Here is a 20,097-nt window from a genome sequence, read left to right on the forward strand (position 1 = left end):
TTTAAAAAGAGAGAACCCAGTTGGGATGAGCACTGGGTGTTGTATGTAAGCCAGTATGATAATAAATTGTATTAAAAAAATAATAAATAAAAAGAGAGAACCCAGAAGGGGCTACACTGCATACATATGCTTATTTCTTTTTCCCAAGTTTCCCAGTTAGGAAAAAGAGTCCACGGTTTGCCCCTGAGGAGGAGAGGGCATACTTTCTGAGCCAAGGTAAGGATACAGGGAGGTTTCCCTTTAGAACATCACCTTTAGAATTGGAACCCATCTGTTTGACACTAAATATCAGTTTCCTCTTCCTGTACTCTTAATAATCTGTGATAGTGATAAGGAGGGTGTGAAAAAGCTGTGTAGTATATGGAAATGTGATTAGGGCTGAGGGTCGATCTTGTTTTCCCTTCCAGTCTTGTGTCTTCGCTTCTCTCCGGGTGGCATCATTAGTTCATGTGAGTCTTGCCATCCTTCCCTTCTCTTCCACGTAACTAGGAACACAGCTGGGAAAGCCTGGGGGGTAGACTTCTGAGTGACTGAGCCGTACCAGATTCTTTGTGTAATATGGCAAGAGAGAAACAAGTGAAATAATGAGTTATTCATATGTCTGGGGCTGAAGAGAAAAGGTGAAGGCAGTTTTGGTCTTGTAACCTGGCTTCTCAAATTACCAAGTAGGCCTTTATTCAGCAATTGGTTGATAACTACTTAACAATTCCCTTAGTAGGGGATACTAATGAGACAGTATTTATAGATTCTAAAGTTTTCCAGCGGTACCAGGAGAAGACAGAAATGTAAGTGGGTTCTATGGCTTTAGCCGGGAGTCAGTCAGGCAAAAGTGGACATTGGCCATGAGACACCTTTGGATGATGCTTTGTTCTAAAATGCCACCACAAGTACAGTTATTCTAGGAGATCCGCTAGAAGTGGATCAGAAGAATCTACCTGTTGTACAAAGCTATTCTGTGGCTACACCTGGGATATTTAATGCAATCTAGTTGCTAGCCACTCCCTAAAAAAAATACGTAGGGGCGCCTGGGTGGCTCAGTCGGTTAAGCGTCCGACTTCAGCTCAGGTCACGATCTCGCGGTCCGCGAGTTCGAGCCCCGTGTCGGGCTCTGGGCTGATGGCTCAGAGCCTGGAGCCTGCTTCTGATTCTGTGTCTCCCTCTCTCTCTGCCCCTCCCCCGTTCATGCTGTGTCTCTCTCTGTCTCAAAATAAATAAAACGTTAAAAAAAATAAAAAAATAAAAAAATAAAAAAAATACGATAGATTTGAACAGGCTAGAGACCCCTGTCTAAAATGGACAATGGGTTAAGCGTGTTAACAGTGTTTTAGTCTGAAAAAGCAAAGGCAGAGAAAAGATTTACACTCAGTATGAACTTGTGAATTGTTTGGCTGGAGTGAATGATAGTATTTTTGGGGCATCTGGGTGGCTCAGCCAGTTAAGTGTCCGACTTCGGCTCAAGTCATGATCTCATGGTTCATGGGTTCGAGCCCTGTGTGGGGCTCTGTGCTCACAGCTTGGAGCCTGGAGCCTGGAGCCTGTTTCAGATTCTGTGTCTCCCTCTCTCTCTCTGCCCCTCCCCTGCTCATTCTCTCTCTTTCTCTCTCTCTCTCTCTCTCAAAAATAAACATTAAAAAAATTTTTAAGTGAACAGTAATATTTTTGAATTTTCTTATTTTTGGTTCTCAATCTAGGGTGGTTTCTGTTTTGTTTAAAATTCTTTGAAAGAATTTTTTTTTTAATGTTTAGTTTTTGAGGGAGAGAGAGAGTGAGCAGGGGAGGGGCAGAGAGAGAGACACACACACAGAATGGGAAGCAGCCTCCAGGCTCTGAGCTGTGAGCACAGAGCCCGACACAGGACTTGAACTCACGAACTGCAAGATCATGACCTGAGCTGAAGTTGGATGCTTAACCGACCAAGCCACCCAGGAGCCCCTGTTTTGTTTAAAAATTTTTTTTTTTCAACGTTTATTTATTTTTGGGACAGAGAGAGACAGAGCATAAACGGGCGAGGGGCAGAGAGAGAGGGAGACACAGAATCGGAAACAGGCTCCAGGCTCTGAGCCATCAGCCCAGAGCCCGACGCGGGGCTCGAACTCACGGACGGCGAGATCGTGACCTGGCTGAAGTCGGACGCTTAACCGACTGCGCCACCCAGGCACCCCGCCCCTGTTTTGTTTAAAATGCTAAGACTGCAGCACTTGCATCTTACAAGGAAGTTAGCTTCTTGACTCACAGAGCAGGGTGAAAATTGTGTCTGGTCAAAAACCACTCTTGGAGGGCACCTGGGTTCACGAGTTCGAGCCCAGTGTCAGGCTCTGCACTGACAGCTCCGAGCCTGGAGCCTGCTTTGGATTCTGGGTCTCCCTCTCTCTTTGCCCCTTCCCTGCTCTCTCTCTCTCTCTCACTCTCTCTCTCTCAAAATTAAATAAAACACTAAAAAAATTTAAAAATTAAAAACAAAACAAAATATGAGATCATGACCTGAGAGCCAAAATCAAGAGTCAGACGTTCAATCCACTGAGACACCCAGGAGCCCCCATGTTTCACTTTCAATATGGTATTCAATAAATTACATGACATACTTAATGCCATATTATAAAATGCTTTGTGTTAGATGATTTTGCCCAATAGCAAGCTAATGTAAGTGTTCTGAGCACGCGTAAGATAGGCTAGGCTAAGCTGCGATGTTCAGTGGGTCAGGTATACTAAAAGCAGTTTCAACTTAACACTATTTTCGACTTAGAGTGGGTTTATTGGGGCATTCACCATCGTAAGTGGAAGAAGTTCTGTGTATGTATACATGTATGTAAAAGCTAGAAAAGAGTGAGATGGGGAAGGAGGTGGCATGTGGAAGAGGGTATTAAAAAAAGAAACTCGTTTCTTACCCTAGAGTCAGGAGGAGTATTTTCATATGTCACAGTCGTTTACGTATTATTGTCAGTGAATTCAACATTTGACGTTCAGCTAGAAAAATGGAGAGAAAGAGATGAAAACAATGTGAATGCCTAAATATAGATGGTTGCCAGAGGGGAAGGAGGTAGGTGGATGGGCAAAGTGGGTAAGGGGAGTGGAAGGTACAGGCTTCTGGTCATGGAATGAGCAAGTGATGGCAACAAAAGGTACAGCATAGGGAACACAATCAGTGATGTTGTAATACTTTTGGAGGGTGACAGGTGGTAGCTACCCTTGTGAGCACAGCATGACATACATACAGAGATAGTGAATCACTATGTTGTACACCTGAAACTAGCGTGATATTATATATCAGCTGTACTCAAAAAATTTTTGAAATAATGTAAATACCTGCCATCCCACAGGATGGGTACCTTCCCTGGGAGTGTGTGTGGTTCTCAGTCTGCCCGTTCTTCCATATCCTGCCCAGTGTGTGAGCATCTCACTGTGCGTACAGACGCTTATTTTGCAAGGAGCACCTTCAGTTGCTTTGTTTCCAAACTCTATCTGCTTTAACAGTGATAAGAGCTTTCCAAGAGTGATTTTTTAAAAAAAAAATTTTTATATTTATTTATTTTTGAGAGAGAGGGAGAGAGACAGAGAGCAAGCCGGGGAAGGGCAGAGAGAGAGGGAGACACAGAATCCGAAGCAGGCTCCAGGCTCTGAGCTGTCTGCACAGAGCCCGACGCAGGGCTCGAACCCACAAGCTGCGAGATCATGACCTGAGCCGACGTCAGACGCTTTACCGACCCCCATGATCTCATGGTTTTGTGAGATTGAGCCCCGTATCGGGTTCTGCACTAACAGTGCAGATTCTCTCTCCCTCTCCCACTGCCCCTTCCCTGCTTGTACTCTGTCTCTTCTCTCAAAATAAAAATAAATAAACATTAAAAAAAGAAAGTGAAAGACAGAATGGTTGTAAGTGCTGGTGTTTGCGTGGCTGACCTAGAGCTGCGGCTGGTGCCGCTGTCCAGCATCGTGAGAGAGTCTTGTACTGTGTATCACTAGTCTGGAAAAGGTCCAAGTTCAAAACTCAAAGTATAGTTTCTACTGAATGCACCACCATGAGGTGGAAAAATCCTGAGTTGAACCATTGTTAAGTCAGGGACCATCTGTATCTGTGTGTCTACACACATGTATGTAACTTTAGTTCTTTTCTTTAATATACACAGCATTCTGATACTCACACTTTAAATAACTTGATTTTCCACTGAACACAGTTTGTACATATTTCACAGCGTGGATGTGGGTAATTTATTTAATTTGAATTTAAAAGTTTCCAAAGGTTCTCTATTTTAAATAATGTTAGAGTCAACATTCATGTGCAGTGTATCTTTGTGTATATGTAGGAATTAAAAAAAATTTTTTTTAATGTTTATTTATTTTTGAAACAGAGAGCACGAGCAGGGGAGAGGCAGAGAGAGAGGGAGACACAGAATCTGAAGGAGGCTCCAGGCTCTGAACTGTCAGCACAGAGCCAGACGTGGGGCTCGAACCCACGAACTGCAAGATCATGACCTTAGCCGAAGTCGGACGCTTAACAGACTGAGCCACTCAGGTCCCCCCCCCCCCTTTTTTTAAGTAAGCTCTACATCTAATGAGGGGCTCAAACTCATGACCCCGAGATCAAGAGTCGCATGCGTGCTCCACTGACTGAGCCAGCCAGGTGCCTCCTGTATGTAGGAATATTTTTATAGGATAGATTTCTTAGAAGGGAAATTGCTGAATCATAAGGCATATGCATTGAAAATTTTGATAGAGGCTTGAGATTGTCATCCCAAATAACCGTGCTTATTTTTGGAATCCTGAAAATGATACATTTAGGACAAATCAAAGTTAGTGGATACTAAGCACAAATATATTGTGTAGGTTCAATGGATTTTTTGTTTTTAATTATGGTAAGAAATACGTAACATAAAATTCACCATTTTAAGTAATTCTAAGTTCAATGGCATTAAGTACATTTCTCTTGTGTAACCTGAAAGGTGGTATTTGAGTGGAAAATACAGAGCTTCAAAAAAGGATAGATGAACTTTTTTGTTTTACATTTATTTATTTTTGAAGGACAGAGACAGAGCGCAAGTAGGGGAGGGGCAGAGAAAGAGGGAGACACAGAATCTGAAGCAGGCTCCAGACTCCAAGCTGTCAGCACAGAGCCCAACGCAGGGCTCGAACTCATAAACTGTGAGATCATGACCGAGCAGAAGTTGGGTGCTTAACCAACTGAGCCACCTAGGTGCCCTGGAAAAGAGATGCAGTTTTAACTGGATATTGATTTTATTTATTTTTTTTTAAAGTTTACTTACTTATTGTGAGAGAGGGAGTGAGCATTCTTACCATGTGGGAACGGGGGAGGGGCAGAGAGAGAGAGGGAGAGAGAAGGAATCCCAAGTAGGCTGTGCTCACATCACGGAGCCCCATGCAGGAGAGATCCCAACAACAAGGGGATCATGACCTGAGCTGAGATCAAGAGTCGGATGTTCAGTGACTGAGCCACCCAGGCACCCCTGACTGGATATTTAAAGGAAAGGAGGTTAGGGTGTTTTGGAGTCTAGTGAAAGGAGGACAGAAATGCCTTTCCGTAATCCATCTTTCAGTGCCTCTGTCAGTGGGGGAATGTTTTGTGGGCAGAACTGCAAATATTGAGGCATGGTGGACAGAAAGGAGGCTTGTGGCCCAAGCCAGAAGACATTGGATCTTGGTTCAGAACAAGATATAAAGGGAAGATGTGGAGGGAAAAGTTGCTTGTTCTAAACCACAGAGAAGCTGGAGATGGTGAAAATAACGTGCATGTACCCGAGTGTGTGTGCGCGCGCGTGTGTTTGCGTATGTTTGTGTGTGTGCACGTTTATGTGTGTGTGTGTGTATGGTAGGGGGTTAAGATTGCCATTTACATCTCATCACTTTTTAAGAAGAATCTGTTGTTGATAAAGATAAATATAGTGTTTACTTCTTAGCATAAGGCTTACAAAATGAGTCAAGGAAAAATTGGAAGAAATAAAAAATGAAGACAGGATTCCTACAATATGAATAGAACACAGGAATTTGTGCTAAAGAAAGTCTCTGCGCTTCCTAGCAGCTAAGACAGGGGAAACACACAGTCGCTTCTGTGGTCCACAGGATCAGCACAAACCAGGGCTCGGAAGTAGAGCTGTGCTCAGGCTAGAGACCTCAGGACGTGCGCCTTTCGTTATCGTATGGAAATCACGCATGTAGAAACCCTTGTCTTCAGCTGTAGCTTAGCGTGAACACCGTCATGAGTGTAATGGGGCGGACACAGCGTCCCTCATCTGGGCTGATGGTGTCCTGTCACAGTACAGGTCAGGAAAGGTAGTTCTGTGAGGAACCAGATTAAAATGGCCCAGGCGTGTCGCCCTCTCATGTTCTGATGAGATATTAGAGTAGCTGCGGTCCTTTTTGTGGCTCTTCCGTTAGATCGAGTCCAGAGCTTTGTGGTGTTTGCCATTCTTGTGTACCAGGTGTGGTAGTATCTTTAATATTTTCACTGAAATTTACTTCTGTATTGTTGCTCACTGCATATTTGAGATGTGTTGGTTTAATAAGTCGTTACCAAAAACTTTTCTCTATTTTAATCTCAAGTGTGAAGAATAAGTTATTAGAATCTACCTTGAGGTGGATATTGATGTGTTAGGATTTCTACATGTGAGCTACTTTAAACTTGAACTGAGTGTGGGGGGGGTGGGTCAGATAATATCAATACATTTTTTTTCTTTTTATAGTTTCCTACTCAGTACAGTGATCAGGAGTTTTCCGCTTCTTGGAAGGCTGTGATGTTTACCCAGTATATTTTTCTTAAATATTGTGAAACAAAGGATATTGTTTGTAAGCCACAAAGGAGAACAGCCCACCTAGTTTAAGTGAATGGATTATATGGCAGCCTTGGAGTAGAAATCTTAATTTTCTGACCTTTGACCTGCTCCTTCGTTGCCTGGCTGCCTTTGTTTACTTGTCTGAGTTATCTCTCTGTGTCTGTTCACGTATCTGCCACCAACATCACCAAAATGTATGTTCTGTTCACTCTTGTTTCAGAGCTCAAGCATTGACTTTCTAGCAAGCCAAGGATTTGATTTTAATAAAGTTTTTCGCAATGGTAAGATTACATCTGACTTCTCCTTAGCGCTCGTAAATTTGGGTTTGATTGAGAATGATCTTTCTGTGCCTGCTGTCTGAGACAGAATCTCAGGGTCCTGCCACACCATGTGCAGCCTTAGAGTTGTAGACAACTCTTTTATCATGCCTTTGAAAACCTTTAGCCTCGTCAGCCACGAACGGGGAGAGTAGACAGTACTTCATTTTGCCCTAACGAGGCCATGCCAACTCCTCATTTTATTTTATTTAAAAAAAATTTTTTTTTTAGTTTATTTTTTTTTTTTTAAGTTTATTTTTGAGAGAGAGAGAGAGAGAGAGACCGAGTGCAAGTGTGGGGTGGAGGCAGAGACAGAGGGAAGCACAGAATCAGAAGCAGGCTCCAGGCTCTGAGCTGTCAGCACAGAGCCCGACGCGGGGCTCGAACTCACGAACCGTGAGATCATGACCTGAGCCAAAGTCGGATTCTTAACTGACTGAGCCACCCAGGCGCCCCTGTTTATTTTTTTGAGAGACAGAGTGCGAGCAGGGGAGAGACAGACAGGGAGAGAGAGAATCCCAAGCAGGCTCTGCCCTGGCAGCCTGGAGCCTGATGCAGGGCTTGAACCCATGAACCACAAGATCATTACCTGAGCCCAAGTCAGACGCCCAGGCAACCGAGACACCCCAGCGCCCAATTCCCGATTTGATTGAGTGGAATTTATTCTCCTGCTGGTGTTGTGACTCAAGTGGCCTAACAGACCCGCTGTGGAGAGCACAGTTTCCCCCATTTTCTTCCAGTGAGACAGGTGTTAGAGGACTTAAGAAAGGACCTGCATTCGAGTAAATGCCGTAATGAAAAACTCCCTCTTCCAAGTGATGCTTGTTTATTATTCAGAGAGAGTTGCTTAGTTCCTCACACACGGCGCAGTCATGACAGCTCACCGGGTCGTGTGACAGATGGGCGAACGTGCTTAGGAAAGGGACTGCATCTTATACATTTCATGTCCCCAGGGCATAGCCCAAGTCATCTTCTGTGTCAGGGAGGTGACCCTAATATTCGATGAGCGAATATTGGCCGTGAAAGTCCCTACCGGAGTTTTTCCCTTCCTTTTGTTCCTGAAAAGTGTTTAGGAAAGCCTCTGGTTTTCCCAGCGGTTTTCAGCACCTGCTGCTGTAAGGTCAGTAACTACTTTTACCTAATCTCATAAATTGTATTTTTTTTCCATAGTGAACGCCCAATTATTGAGTGAGTTAAGGAGGGAGATTTTTTGTAATACAAGTGTTGGAACACATTCAGAAACTTCTCTTCCCCTCACCAGGATCTCCTTGTGAGCCCTTCAGAACCCACACCATAGTGTTTTTTAGTTGACTCAGTGGTGCTGCACCTTCACTTTTTTTTTTGTTTATTTTTGAGACAGAGAGAGTGAGCATGAGTGGGGCAAGGGCAGAGAGAGGGGACAGGGGATCCGAAGCGGGCTCTGCACTGACAGCAGAGAGCCCAAGGTGGGGCTTGAACTCACCGACAGTGAGATCATGACCTGAGCTGCAGTCGGATGCTTAACTGATTTAGCCACCCAGGTGTCCCTTAACTTTTATCGATTTTTTAAAATGTGTATTTAATTTTGAGAGAGAGAGAGAGAGAGAGCATGAGCGGGGGAGGAGCAGAAAGAGAGGGAGACACATACTTGAAGCATGCTTCAGGCTCTGACTTGTCAGCACAGAGCCCAACTTGGGGCTCGAACTCATAAACCAGGAGATCATGACCTGAGCCAATGTTGGATGCTTAACTGACTGAACCACCCAGACACCCCAATGTTTTTGACTTTTTGAAAAAAAAAAAAAAAAAGATTTTGGAGCCCAAAACGCTTAATGCAGTGAGTGAACCAGCTGGGCAGCACAGTTTGGGTATTCTAAAAATTTTTTTCCCTTTGGCTCAAACTTGACTCTGAAAGCTGTTATCAAATACAAGTTCCAAATGTAGTTAGAGCGCTCTATTGGAATAAGTGCAAAAATCTGTTGAAGGAACTGCTTTAACCAGTCTCCTGTGGATGTATAATTTCCAGCCTGATGGTTTTATTTTCATAAAAGGAGAGAAACAGCCAAGTTGGAGTGTGTGCCTCATTCTCCTTGTTTTATAGTCAGACCTCGGAGTATTTTCGTCACAACTGAATCGGGACTCCCAGGACATCTGTCATTGCCAGACTCTTAGCCCCACACTGTGGCTGATACTCTCTCAATCTGTTCTCGACCGTCCCTTCTCTTCCTTACCAGTTTTTTGCACTCGGGCTCTGCAAATCCAGACCCTTTTCTTCTGGCCGTCTTCTCAGAAGTGCCTTTGACTTCCTTGCGTGAAAGGGAATCAGGTGACTCTTGCTTCACTTCCCCTGCACCCTCTGGAGCATAGGTGGTTTTACCTCTCTCTCTCTCTCTCTCTCTCTCTCTCTCTCTCTCTCTCTCTCTGTCTCTCTCCAGGCAGGCATTGGTGGGTGTCCTTGTTCTACCATGTCATGTGACAGCCACGTGGATTCCCTCTTCCCAGGAGCCACGGGATGTGTCACGGGCTCTACGGCCCCTCTTTTTGCTGATTTCATGGGTGTGGCATTCACGACAGCCTTGGCTTCGGCTTTCTGTCTTCTCTCCATTCCTAACTCCTCATTATGGGTGACATCACCACCCACAGGGATGACCAGCAAATGCCCTGTCCTGTCTGTTTCTCGACCAGTTGCTCAGCGGTCTTTGCTTCCAGCTCCCCTTAGCCATCTCTGCCCTTGGGAGCACCATGGGTCTCCTCACCAGTAACTGAACGCACCTCCAGCCTTTCTTTCTGTGACAGCACTACCTCTTGTCCTTCTCAAGTACTCAGTCTCATCACTGGTGGTGTTACCTTTTTTTTTTTTTAATTGTGGAAAAATGCGCATAGGATTTACCATCTTAACCATTTTTAAGTATTCAGTTCAGTGCTAGTAAGTCCATTAACGTCGTGCAACTGATGGTGTTATTAATGTTGATCGCCTTTTCCGCCAATTAGTTTTAGCATTCACCGATGATTCTTGCATGGAATGATTAGTATGACTGATAAATGGTGATTTTTCTAATTCTATCATCAAAAAAGTTTATTACTGTCCCGTGGCTTTTAATGCCACCCGTATTCTGATGATACCTAAATTTATATCTCATTACCTTTTTCCTGAGCACTAGGCTTATATCCACAGCCCTTAATTCATATATACCCTTAGCTTATTTATGTATTCAGATAGTAGGTTTTGATTTTCATGTCTTGGGCCCCAAAGCTATTCTTTGCCCAGGGTTCCCTACCTCTGTAAGTACACCTGCTGTCTTCCCAGCTGCTTACACCTAACAACTAGGTAGCGTTTTCGATTCTCCTCTTCCCTTTATCCCTCCTTTCCAGTATATCAGCAGGTTATATCTCTCCTATCTCTGTATTCATCTTCTCTGTCTCTAGTCTAAGCTGGGTCACAAACCAAGACCCACAGCCCATTTTGCAAATAAAGTCCTATTGTAAATAAAGCCATGTCCATTCATTTACCCGTCATGTGTGGCCATTTTCATGTTACAAGAGCAGAGTTGATTGGTTCCAACAGAGATTCCCCATGTGGCCCACAAGCCTAAAACATATACTGTACGCTTTAAGAGAAAGATTACTGACCTCTGATGTAAGCAGTTATCTCTTGCCTGGATAATTGCTTTTAACTGGCTTCCCTACTTCAATCTTCATGGGAGTCGAAATGATCTCTTTAAAAAACAAACAGATAATGTAATTGTCTTGCTTAAAACCTTCTAATGGCATTCTCTTGCTCTTCAAATAAAACAAGTTCTTTTTTTTCAATTTAAAAAATAAAAAAAAAATTTTTTTTTTTATCATTTTAATTTATTTTTGAGAGACAGAGAGAGACCGAGTGTGAGCAGGAGAGGGGCAGAGAGAGAGAGAGGGAGACACAGAATCCAAAGCAGGCTCCAGGTTCTGAGCTGATAGCACAGAGCTTGATGCGGGGCTCAGACTCACCAACCGCGAGGTCACGACTCGAGCCGAAGTCGGACGCTCAACAGACTGAGCCACCCAGGCGCCCCTTTAATTTTTTTTAATGTTTATTTATTTTTGAGAGAGAAAGAGAGTGAACAGGGGAGGAGAAAGAGAGACTGAGACAGAGTCCAAAGCATTCTCCAGGCTCTGAGCTGTCAGCACAGAGCCCTGTGTGGGGCTCGAACTCACAAAACCATGAGATCATAACCTGAGCCAAAGTCCGACGCTTAACTGACTGAGCCACCCAGGCGCTCCCAGTGCCCCTGAATAAAACAAATTCATATCATGACCTGTAAAGGCCTGCACAGTCTCACACCACCATCTCCATGCTGACATTGTGCCATTCTCCTGTTCCCTCTGTTCCGGTCACGCCAGCTTCCTTGCTGTTTCTGGAGCTGTCCACACCATTCCATCCTCTGGGCGTTGATCGTTTTTCCCCAGCCTGAAATACTCTTCTCCTGGCTCCTTGCTGGCCTGACTCCTTCTCACCCTTGCGGTCTTTGCTCTCAGTGGCCTTCTCCGATCCTCCTGTCAAAAGTCCTTCCCTTCACTATGGAGCAGAAGCTGTCTGCTTTGTTCCCTGTTAGATCCCTTGGGCCTACTGCAGTACCTGGCCCGGTGTAAGTGCCAAAGAAACATTTGTTGAAAGAAGAATGCATGGTGCAGAAGCAAAGACCAGTGTATTTCAAAATCATTTGTCTTTTCTGTTGATTTTTTTTGGGATATAGTTAAATATGGTAAGTCTTGCCGGAGCATTTTAGATTCACTGGTTTGCTAAAAAAAAAAAAACAAAAAAAAACCCCAACTTTTTATGTTGAAATTTTTATGTTTAGTTATCTCTGCTAATGCATTCTTTTCCAAATTACACTTAGGAATTCCCTATTTAAATCAGGAAGAAGAAAGACAGTTAAGGGAGCAGTATGATGAAAAACGCCTACAGTCCAATGGTGCAGGAACTCTGTCTTACGTATCTCCCAGCGCGTCAAAATGTCCTGTGACGATTCCTGAGGATCAGAAGAAGTTTATTGACCAAGTGGTGTAAGTTCCCGGACTAGAAGAACGCATCACGCAGATATGTTGGGGCAGGACTGACGTCTGTGTCTCAGGCTTGTGCTGCACGAGCACTGCACACACGGGTGTGATATCGTGAATGGCAGGATTCCACTGGGTCATGTCTGAATTTGTGCAATCACAGCACATTGTAAAATAGAATTCTGTGTGCTGTACTTAGACTTGTAGCGTGTCACCCGGCAAGAGACTATCTCAGTAAGTGGGCAGACCTCCCAGTTGGATCGAGTAGGCATGGATCAAGGGCCTGATAGGCACTGTCCAGTTTCCCTGAAGGCAGAGGAATGAAGCAGGCCTATCCAGATATTTACAACATACCCACATTTTTTAAAATTAAAAAATAAGCTTATTTATTTATTTTGAGACCGAGAACCTGGTTAGGGAAGGGGCAGAGAGAGAGGGAGAAAGAATCCCAGACAGCCTGTGGGCCAATAGCAAACCGTGAGATCGTGACCTGAGCCAAAATCAAGAGTCGGATCCTTAACTGACTGAGCCATCCGGAGCCCCTCGTTTTGTTTCTTTGAATGAAGTTTCTGACAAGTACGCGTGCCATTGGAGGAGTGTCTGGTTTCACTGGGTTTTCAGTATAACTGCCTTACGAGGAAAGTAAAAATTAATCACTTGATTTTATTGGAGTATAGTTGACATGTTGTTACATTAGTTTCAGGTGTACAAGGTGGTGATTGACGGGTTTATATATTATGCTGTGTTCGCCCCGAGTGTAGCTACCATCTGTCCCATTACATCACTGTTATACCATCATTGATGGTATTCTTTTTGTTCTCTTTTTATTGCTGCGACTTACTCATTCCATAAGTGGAGGTCTGGATCTCCCCCTCCCCTTCACCCGTTTTGCTCAACCCTCCACCTCCTCCTGTAGAAAAGTAAAAATTTAAGTTCCTTGTATCAATGAATCCTTGAGAAGTTGTCACGAACTCATGAATAACAACAACGAAAAGAATACGTCCAAATAAAGTATTTTTCTTTAAGGGTAACCAGGTATAACTCTAAGTATAACTTACAACTTATAACCTGATTGGGTAGAGTTACATTGTCCTGGGTTCTTATATTTAAATTGCTTCAGAGTATGATTAATCTCTTGGTTGGTCGCTTCATTCCTGAAAGGTACTGATGGCGATGTTTTCATTTTAACTCCTCAGAGAGAAAATTGAAGATTTATTACAAAGTGAAGAAAACAAGAACTTGGATTTAGAGCCATGTACTGGGTAAGTTGCCCTAAATATTTTCACATGTTCTTTTTTTGGAGAGTGGATGATTTCTGGCATGTGCTCTATTTTTGGTTTTTAAACCCACATTCATAAACGGCCTTTTTATTATAGGTATGTTCCCAAGATGCAAGCCCTAACTTTAGCATTAACACATTGGGGACACTGGTATATTGCGACACTGAGTGAACAGTTTGTCCTGTCCTGGAGGGGAGAAACCCGTTGTTGCATCTTTGACTTTACGTTATGCTCCAGCTATGCTCTAGCATGGCATAGCTACTTGAGCCTCGAGGGGTGCCTAATACATAAAGGCTTCAAAGAAAAGAATTCGCCGTCGGGCTACGTCTATCCTTTTAATTTCTCTCTGCAGTAGAAAACATCAGTGTTTCAGAGTCAGTGGCTCAGATAATTTGTGCCTAGCTTCACAAAAGCGTTTCAGTGTGTATGTCTACTTTAAACTCCTTGTACAGCCGCAGGCAGTAACACTGGGGTTGGAGAAGAACTTCTCCCTCTTCGACCCATGCGATACAATAATATTAAAGAACATTCTGATGAGGACAGATGGTAGGAGATCCTGCCACTGAAACATCCTGCCGGGTTTTGTTTGTGTGAGACCTGTCGCTTCTCGTGGAGTCGCTTTGAAAAATTAAATGTCTTTCCTAACCAGTGCTTGATCAGTTAGGATTTTCTTTTAATGAGCCCCAATCAGTACCTTCTCTTTTGTTTTTATAGGTTCCAAAGAAAACTAATTTATCAGACTTTGAGCTGGAAGTAAGTGTTTATATTCTATGTGAGAGCTCTGTGAGGGACCCAGGATTGAAAACTAAGTATTATGTCTTAGCTCTCCTTTCACTTCTGAGATTCTTGGTGATCTGACCATACCATGTTCTTGGGCAGTGCTGTATTGAACTTCCCCTTACTTCTTAAGTTCCTTGAATACCCACTGATTTTCTTTGTTGTTATTTCGTAGCGGATGCTTTTAAACCTTTTAAATTTCCTTTCAGTTGTCACTTTGGCGATAGGTTCATTAAGTTCCGGATGTATAGTGTTTTGTTCTTTGAAGGTTAAATGATAAAGATTGGGTTTTAAGATCTAGGAAATAACTCAGATGAATGCTCTTTCTCAGGCAGGGGTTAGACCATGGGTACGTTTTAGGCGGTCTGTGAACCCCCTGAAATAATATCCAAAATTGTGTGCCTGTATTTCTCCGGCGCTGTGTCCGTTTGTTTCACTGTATTTTTGAGCAGACCTCTAACCCCAAATTGAATATCGTTGTCGAGCAGGGGGAAGTTTGCATTCGACTTTATTTGGGCCTCTTGTTCTTCCATTAGAATCTACCAGTGATGTATGTACCTGGAGTTTACTTTGAACAAGACTGGAGAAGGGCCACTGTCCTCTGACTAGGCTCCTGGCCTGTCATGTTGTCCTTTTCAGTGGACTCCATGGGGGTTCCAGATCCCTCTCCTTGGCTAATGCACGCGCTGGTGCCAGACTATAGTAGAGTTACTCTTCTCAAACCTCCTCTGTGTATGCCCCATACCATTTAAAACAACCTTCACAATTTCACTTAGGAAGTAAACGTTATTGCATTTGGGAGGAAGATGCCTGTGTCCTAAAACGTTAATTTGAAATCAGATATGCTCTGCATTTTTTTTTTTTTTAGTTTTTATTTTTTTTAATGTTTATTTTTGAGAGAGAAAGAAAGAGCATGAGTGGGGAAGGGACAGAGAGAGAGGGAGACGGAGGATCCAAAGCAGGCTCTGTGCTGACAGCAGAGAGCCTGACGCGGGTCTCGAACTCACGTCAACCATGAGATGATGATCTTCATCGAAATGAAGTCGGACACCCAACTGGCTGAGCCACCCAGGCGCCCCTACACTCCTGCATTCTTAAAGCAGACATAGGGAAACATTCAGTAGCTGAAATATTATGGAATAGGTTTACTATAAAGCCTTTGTTGTAGTAGTATTTATTTTATATTTAATAAGACTTCTTAACATAGCTGTCAAGTTGCTTTTTAAAACACCTAGGGTTTTAGCTGTCATTGGCTCATCTAGTGATGTCCTCTTGTCTCTCTCTTCTTTAGGTATCCCAAAGGCATTCACGTTGAGACTTTAGAAACTGAAAAGGTAACCCCAAGAACTGTCCAGGGCCAAACACATACAATGATACAATGATGTGCTGAGAGTCAGAATTGACTCCTGGCTCTGCTTCCTGTGAGCTGGGTGACCTTGGGCAAGTCACTTCACTTCTCTAAGCCTCGTCTTCCTCCTTTGTACCCTGGAGATGAGCATGGGGATGGTGATCTGTGCCTGTTTTGATCACAGCTGTTTTGTGGTGATCAAGCAGGTCAACGGATATGAACATGATTTGTAAACTTGAAAGTATGCACATGTTACTTTGTTAGTATGTTAGTATGTGTTCTTGTTACGGCAGAAAGCTGTAGTGGTCTGCATGAAAAACTGGCTTCCTGTTACGTGGGCACGGGAAATGAAATTCTAGAATCTGGGGCATAAGCGTGAGCATTGGGAATACATTCAGGCATGTGTTCCCAAGGTGCGCTGATGGAACCGTGATGGGTAATGGGAGGCTGAGGGCGGGTTCCTTTAGCAAATTTTAGAATTTTAGAATTTTGTTGTTAGTCTTTTTTTTTTTTTTTTTCCACTCTCTGTTGTTGCTCTTGAGTCAGATGTCAAATGAGAGATGAAGTAAATTAAAAAAAAATCTTGCTTGAAGATAAATCTCAAACTTTGACATAGAATGTGGTGTGCTTACTTGATTCAAAATGGAATATATGAGAAAGAAGGGACTAGTTTTCTGACACGTTACCTGGAAATCCAGGATATGTTTCTAATGTCGATGAAATGAGATACAGACATTTTATTTTTCATTGAAAAAAAATTTAAATTGTAGTTAACATACAGTGCAATATTGGTTTCAGGAGTAGGATTCAGTGATTTATCACTTACATACAACACCCAGCGCTCATCATGATAGGTGCCCTCAGTCCCCATCCCTCATCTAGCCCAACCCCCACCCACCTCCCAGAATCAACCCTGTTTGTTCTCTTTCGTTCAGTCTCTTGTGATTTGCTTTCCTCTCTCCCCCCAACTTTTCCCCCCTTCCCCTATGTTCATCTGTTTTGTTTCTTAAATTCCATATCTGAATGAAATCATATGGTATTTATCTTTCTCTGATGCACTTATTCAGCTTAGCATAATATGCTCTAGCTCCATCCACGTCATTGCAAATGGCAAGATTTCATTCTTTTTTTTTTTTTTTAAATTTGTTTTTCAACGTTTTTATTTATTTATGGGACAGAGAGACAGAGCATGAACGGGGGAGGGGCAGAGAGAGAGGGAGACACAGAATCGGAAACAGGCTCCAGGCTCTGAGCCATCAGCCCAGAGCCTGACGTGGGGCTCCAACTCACGGACCGTGAGATCGTGACCTGGCTGAAGTCAGACGCTTAACCGACTGCGCCACCCAGGCGCCCCAAGATTTCATTCTTTTTGATGGCCGAGTAATAGTCCGTTGGTGTGTATTCACACACACACACACACACACACACACACACACACACACTTGCGCGTGCACACACGCCTATACACACTACATCTTTCTCCATTCATCGGTATGGATATTTGGGTTTGGGTTCTCTCCATAGTTTGGCTATTGTTGATAACACTGCTGTAAACAGTGGGGTGCCTGTGCCCTTTGGGTATCTAATAGTGCAATTGCTGGATTGTTGGGTAGTTCTATTTTTAGAAGTAACTCCACACCCTTCTCTAGAGTGGCTGCACCAGTTTGCATTCCCACTAACAGTGCAAGAGGGTTCCCTTTTCTCCACTTCTGCGCCAACACCTGGGTTTTGTGTTGTTAATTTTAGCTATTCTGACAGGTGTGAGGTGGTATCTCAGTGTGGTTTTGATTTGTATCCCTGATGATGAGTGAGGTTGAGCATTTTTTCATGTGTCTGTTAGCCATCTGGATGTCTTTGGAGAAGTGTCTATTCGTGTCTTCTGCCCATTTCGTCACTGAGTTATTTGTTTTTTGGGTATTGAGTTTGATAAATTCTTTATAGATTTTGGATACTAACGCTTTATCACGTATGTCATTTGCAGATGTCTTCTCCCATTCCGTTGGTTGCCTTTTAGTTTTATAGATTGTGTCTTTCGCCATGCAGAAGTTTTTTATTTTGATCAAGTCCCAGTAGTTCGTTTTTGCTTTTGTTTCCCTGGCCTCTGATGATGTGTCTATTAAGAAGCTGCTTCAGGGAGCCTGGGTGGCTCAGTTGGTTGGGCGTCTGACTTTGGCCAAGGTCATGATCTCATGGTTCGTGGGTTTGAGTCCCGCTTTGGGCTCTGTGCTGACAGCTCGGAGCCTGGAGCCTGCTTCCGATTCTGTGTCTTCCTCTCTTTCTCTCTCTGCCGTTCCCCTGCTCACACTCTGTTAGTCTCTGTCTCGAAAAATAAATAAACATTAAAAAAATTAAAAAAAAAAAAGTTGCTTCAGCCAAGGTCAAAGAGGTTGCTGCCTGTGTTAGAAATTTTATTTTAAAACTGACTATTTAAAAATTCACGTTCACATGCAGTGTAACTTCTTAGTGTTAGTCGTGGAAAGTGTCTTATTCTCATGGTCTATTGATACTTCTTTAAAAAAAATTTTTTTTTTTATTAAGTTTATTTATTTTGAGAGAGAGAGAGAGAGAGCACAGCAGGGGAGGGGCAGAGAGAGGGAGAGACAGAATCCCAAGCAGGCTCCACACCATCAGCGCAGAGCCTGATGCGGGTCCTGAACCCATGAACTGCGAGATCATGACCTGGGCCGAGATCAGGAGTCGGACGCTCAACTGACTATGCCACCCAGGCGCCCCTCATAGTCTACTGATACTTCTGATGTCGGTGGTGGTGAGTTAATAAACTGCAGGAGGATGTCATTTCGGCGCAGAGGCAGAATCTTGGTTTGTAATGCATCAGCTCAGTTTTCTGCAGCGTTTCAAAATGCTTTCAGGGTATTTAGCCCATGAAAGGCTGTGTGGTGATAAAACATATAACTTCAAATGGTAGCAGTATCTGAATTGCTTGCCGTCCGGTTGCTTGCAGAAAGTTGTACGTCTGGCTTATGTCTTTCAGAAGGAGCGATACATCGTCATCAGCAAAGTAGATGAAGAGGAACGTAAAAGGAGGGAGCAGCAGAAACACGCTAAAGAACAGGTAATGGAGTCATGGTCACGTTGTTTGGTGAGAAACAGCATCTAAGTACTGATTTAGTCCTTTCGGTGTGTTTGCAGATCACGTGTCACATTCCAGTGTAATGAATAGTTTCCTATCACGGCAGAATTGAACTGGCAGAAAAACCTAGAACGGAATGAGAGCAACTTAACGGTGAAAAGTGTAGACATAGCCACCAACAGGAGCCTGACATGGTGGTTGACCACCGTTCACCTTTGTGAATCTGTCTTGAGGGAAGTGTTCTTGGTCTGCATTCAGATTGTGTGGCACGGAACCTCATGCCCGTTAACTGATACTGCTGTGTTGAGCCTCGGGCACGGTTGCTGTTTTCCTAAAACGAAGGGTAGTACGTGTGATTTGACAGGTTAGGATGGCTTGGTTGGATCTGCGTCGTTAGCAGCCTCCTCCTGGTTGCTGTTATGTGCTGTGGAGTAAGTCACCTGGCCAAGAGGTGTCGGTGAGCGAGAACAGAACAGTGAGTGAGTAGCAGTTGAGGTGGAACCTGAAAGCATTTAGAAGGTAGAATCGGTGGAATTTGGGATGGGGTGCGGGTGGCGAAAGTGGAAGGGGAGAGAAGAACGATAGTTAGGCCAGAGATCGGAGCTGCTGAGACGGATGGCAGGTGGGGTGGCCTGGAGTGATACGTGGGTGGAGGAGGCCAGGAGGTGACCCAGGGGTGAGTAGGGGCCACACCTGACCGATTGAACCAGTAAAGATGCAAAAAGCCACTGTTGGATTTAGGCAGCTTATTATATAAAGAAGGAGGATCAGCCAGTGGTGCCAACTACATCTGGTCCCTGTCCCACACACCAGAAAGACGACACTGAAACCAAAGGGGCCAGGGGACTGCGGTGTGAGTTGTGGCTACCCGTTACCGAACAGTCAATTCTAGACCACAGCTAAGTGCTTTTCTGTGCCGTAGCTCCATTCTGCAAAGGAGGGTGGGGCAGAAAACCCGCATGCCTCATCAGAACCTGAGAAGCGGTGAGAAACCCATATGACAGCCTCCTGGGAGAGAGAGGGAGGCGGGCGGGAGATGGCCAAGTAGCAGCTCCTCACAAGCCCCTGCGTCCCACCCATCGGCTCCCCCTGGGGTGTTCCAACAGGAGATTGGTCCTGACTCAGGCCTTGGCCTGTGTGTCTTCAGTGGATATGTGCAAGGGTGAGTGTCCTGTAGGCAGGCTTTTCATTCTGGAGCGCAGGAGAGAAGGTGAGGTGAGGGCTAGGTGTGGTTGTTGTGGGCGGAGAGACTGGGCCTGGGTTGGAGCACCTCCCATGTGCTGAAGAATGAGAGTAAGATGGTCTGGGGTGGGTTCCTGAAAGATCTAGCATTTAAATGTTAGGCAGAAGTAGAAACATGTGCCCAGAGAGTATTGTGGCCAGCAGCCCAGGAAAGAGAATGTTCAAAGAAGGGGACGTAGGCGTGGAGGAGTAAGGATAAGGACTGAGATGTGGCCGTTGGCTTAGCCTTGGGAGGAGTTGTTTT

The 20,097-nt window shown here is 44.1% G+C and overlaps 1 protein-coding gene across 3 annotated transcripts in view; it reads left to right on the top strand.

Annotated features, from left to right (window-relative positions):
• Positions 1-20,097, top strand: part of PARN (poly(A)-specific ribonuclease) — a 169,052-nt gene that overhangs the window by 3,309 nt on the left and 145,646 nt on the right. For all 3 annotated transcript variants that reach the window (XM_086691173.1, XM_086691171.1, XM_086691172.1), the window contains exons 6-11: positions 7,003-7,063; positions 11,956-12,121; positions 13,312-13,377; positions 14,110-14,148; positions 15,464-15,506; positions 18,513-18,593. In XM_086691173.1, coding sequence (XP_086547299.1) covers positions 7,003-7,063; positions 11,956-12,121; positions 13,312-13,377; positions 14,110-14,148; positions 15,464-15,506; positions 18,513-18,593 — 456 coding nt within the window. The remainder of the gene's footprint in view (positions 1-7,002; positions 7,064-11,955; positions 12,122-13,311; positions 13,378-14,109; positions 14,149-15,463; positions 15,507-18,512; positions 18,594-20,097) is intronic.

This window comes from Puma concolor, chromosome E3 (assembly GCF_028749965.1).
Source record: "Puma concolor isolate L17-30 chromosome E3, mPumCon1.1.hap2, whole genome shotgun sequence".
Taxonomy (NCBI): Eukaryota; Metazoa; Chordata; class Mammalia; order Carnivora; family Felidae; genus Puma; species Puma concolor.